The sequence below is a fragment of the Cenococcum geophilum genome (genome assembly GCF_001692895.1).
Source record: "Cenococcum geophilum 1.58 unplaced genomic scaffold K441scaffold_92, whole genome shotgun sequence".
In the NCBI taxonomy this organism is placed as follows: Eukaryota; Fungi; Ascomycota; class Dothideomycetes; order Gloniales; family Gloniaceae; genus Cenococcum; species Cenococcum geophilum.
In genome coordinates, this window is record NW_027137650.1 from 379,422 (window position 1) to 381,303 (window position 1,882).

At 30.9% G+C, this 1,882-nt stretch overlaps 1 protein-coding gene across 1 annotated transcript; it reads left to right on the plus strand.

The window, feature by feature from the left end:
• Positions 1-625: 625 nt before the first annotated feature.
• Positions 626-862, plus strand: K441DRAFT_595503 (uncharacterized protein; the record flags this gene model as incomplete). The annotated part of the gene is given in 2 exon segments (XM_067644997.1): positions 626-706; positions 725-862. Coding segments are annotated over 2 exon segments (219 nt in total), but the record flags the coding sequence as incomplete, so codon positions are not given.
• Between the last annotated feature and the right edge of the window lie 1,020 nt (positions 863-1,882).

Here is a 1,882-nt window from a genome sequence, read left to right on the forward strand (position 1 = left end):
AGAACTCTACGGACTTTTACCTTTAGACTTTAAGAAGTTTATAAAGCTTAAAAAAGGACTTACTAATAAAGAACTCCGTAAGCTCCTCCTTAAGAGGTACTATAACTTTACCGATATATGCTTATAAAAGAGCGTAGATATACTCCCCCTATATTAACCTAATAACTATACTATTAATATTAAATAAGGAAAAATGCTACCTTATAAGAGACCCTATCTAATATTAAAAGACAAACTTTTAGTTATAAAAAAGTATATTAATAAGCACCTTAATAAAGGATTTATTTATCCTAGTATATTACTAGTAGCTACCCCTATTTTTCTTACTAAGAAGCTAAAAAAAGGTATTTAATTCTATATTAACTATAGAGGACTTAACACTATTATAATTAAAAACTAATACCCAGTACCGCTTATACGTAAGACCCTTAAGCGGCTTAGTTAAGCCAAAATCTATACTAAGCTTAATATTATTGCCGCCTTTAACCATCTTTAAATACGGGAAAATAATAAATAGAAAACCGCTTTCGCATTGCGCTTTAGCCAATTTAAATATACTATTATACCCTTTAGCGTATATAACGGCCTAGGCACCTTCTAAAGCTATATTAATAACGCCTTATAGGACTACCTTAATAACTTCTACTCTGCGTACCTAGACGACATACTTATTTATAATAATAACCCCTTTAAGCATACTAAATACGTTTAAAAGGTCCTATAGCGCCTTAGGGATACAGGACCTTATATTAATTTAAAGAAATGTAAATTTTTAGTTATAGAAGTAAAATACCTTAAACTAATTATTACCACTAAGGGTGTCCGTATGGACCCTAAAAAGGTATATATAATTACTAAATAGTAAGCCCTTAACTATATTAAGAATATATAAGTCTTCCTTAGTTTCGCTAACTTTTATTAGAAATTTATATACAACTTCTTAGGCGTAGTAGCACTACTTATAGTAATAATGCGAACGAAGGGTCTTCTTATAAAAGGAAGAAAAATGCACCTATACTTTACCTAGATGCCTAAATACAAGAAGGCGTTTTAAGACCTTAAAAATACCTTTACTAAAGCACCTGTTCTAGCTTACTTTATACTAAAATAATAACTCTACCTTAAAACTAACTCCTTAGACCATGTTAACGTAGGTATCTTTTCTTAGATAGGTAATAACGGTCTTCTTTACCTAGTCACATTCTACTTATCTAAGCTTATACTATAAGAGTATAACTATAAGATCTATAATAAAGAACTCCTTATAATTATATAAGCGTTTAAAGAATTCTAACTAGAACTCTCCTTAGTAGAGCCTAACTAGCCAACTAAAGTCCTTACGGACTATTATAACCTTAAGTACTTTATAACTATAAAGTAGCTAAACTAACGCTAAGTACGTTAGAACGAGTTCCTCTTTAATTTTAACTTTAAAATCGCGTATAGACTAGGAGTATAAGGTACTAAACCTAATAGCCTAACACGCCGCTCGTAAGACCTTCCTTAGTTTAAAAATAACCTTTATAATTAGTTCTAATAATAAATAATCCTAAAAGCACGAAATCTAGCCCTAGGCATACTACCTATAATAAAGCCAACTATACCATAGAACTAAAGTTACCTCCTAAAATTAATAAGCTTATTACTATAGTATATAACGCCTCTATTAACCTATTATTATATTAACTTATTACCATAAAGACCGCTAGCGCCTATACGCTACCTACTAACCTCTAAAGCTTAGGCCAGATTAATATAGCAGCCTTAGAAGTAAAAGAGAATAGGCTCTATTATAGAGGCCGCCTATTTATCCCTAACTTAGAAAATCTATAACAGCAATTAATCTAAATGGCCTACGACCTCTAATTAAGTGGCTACCTAG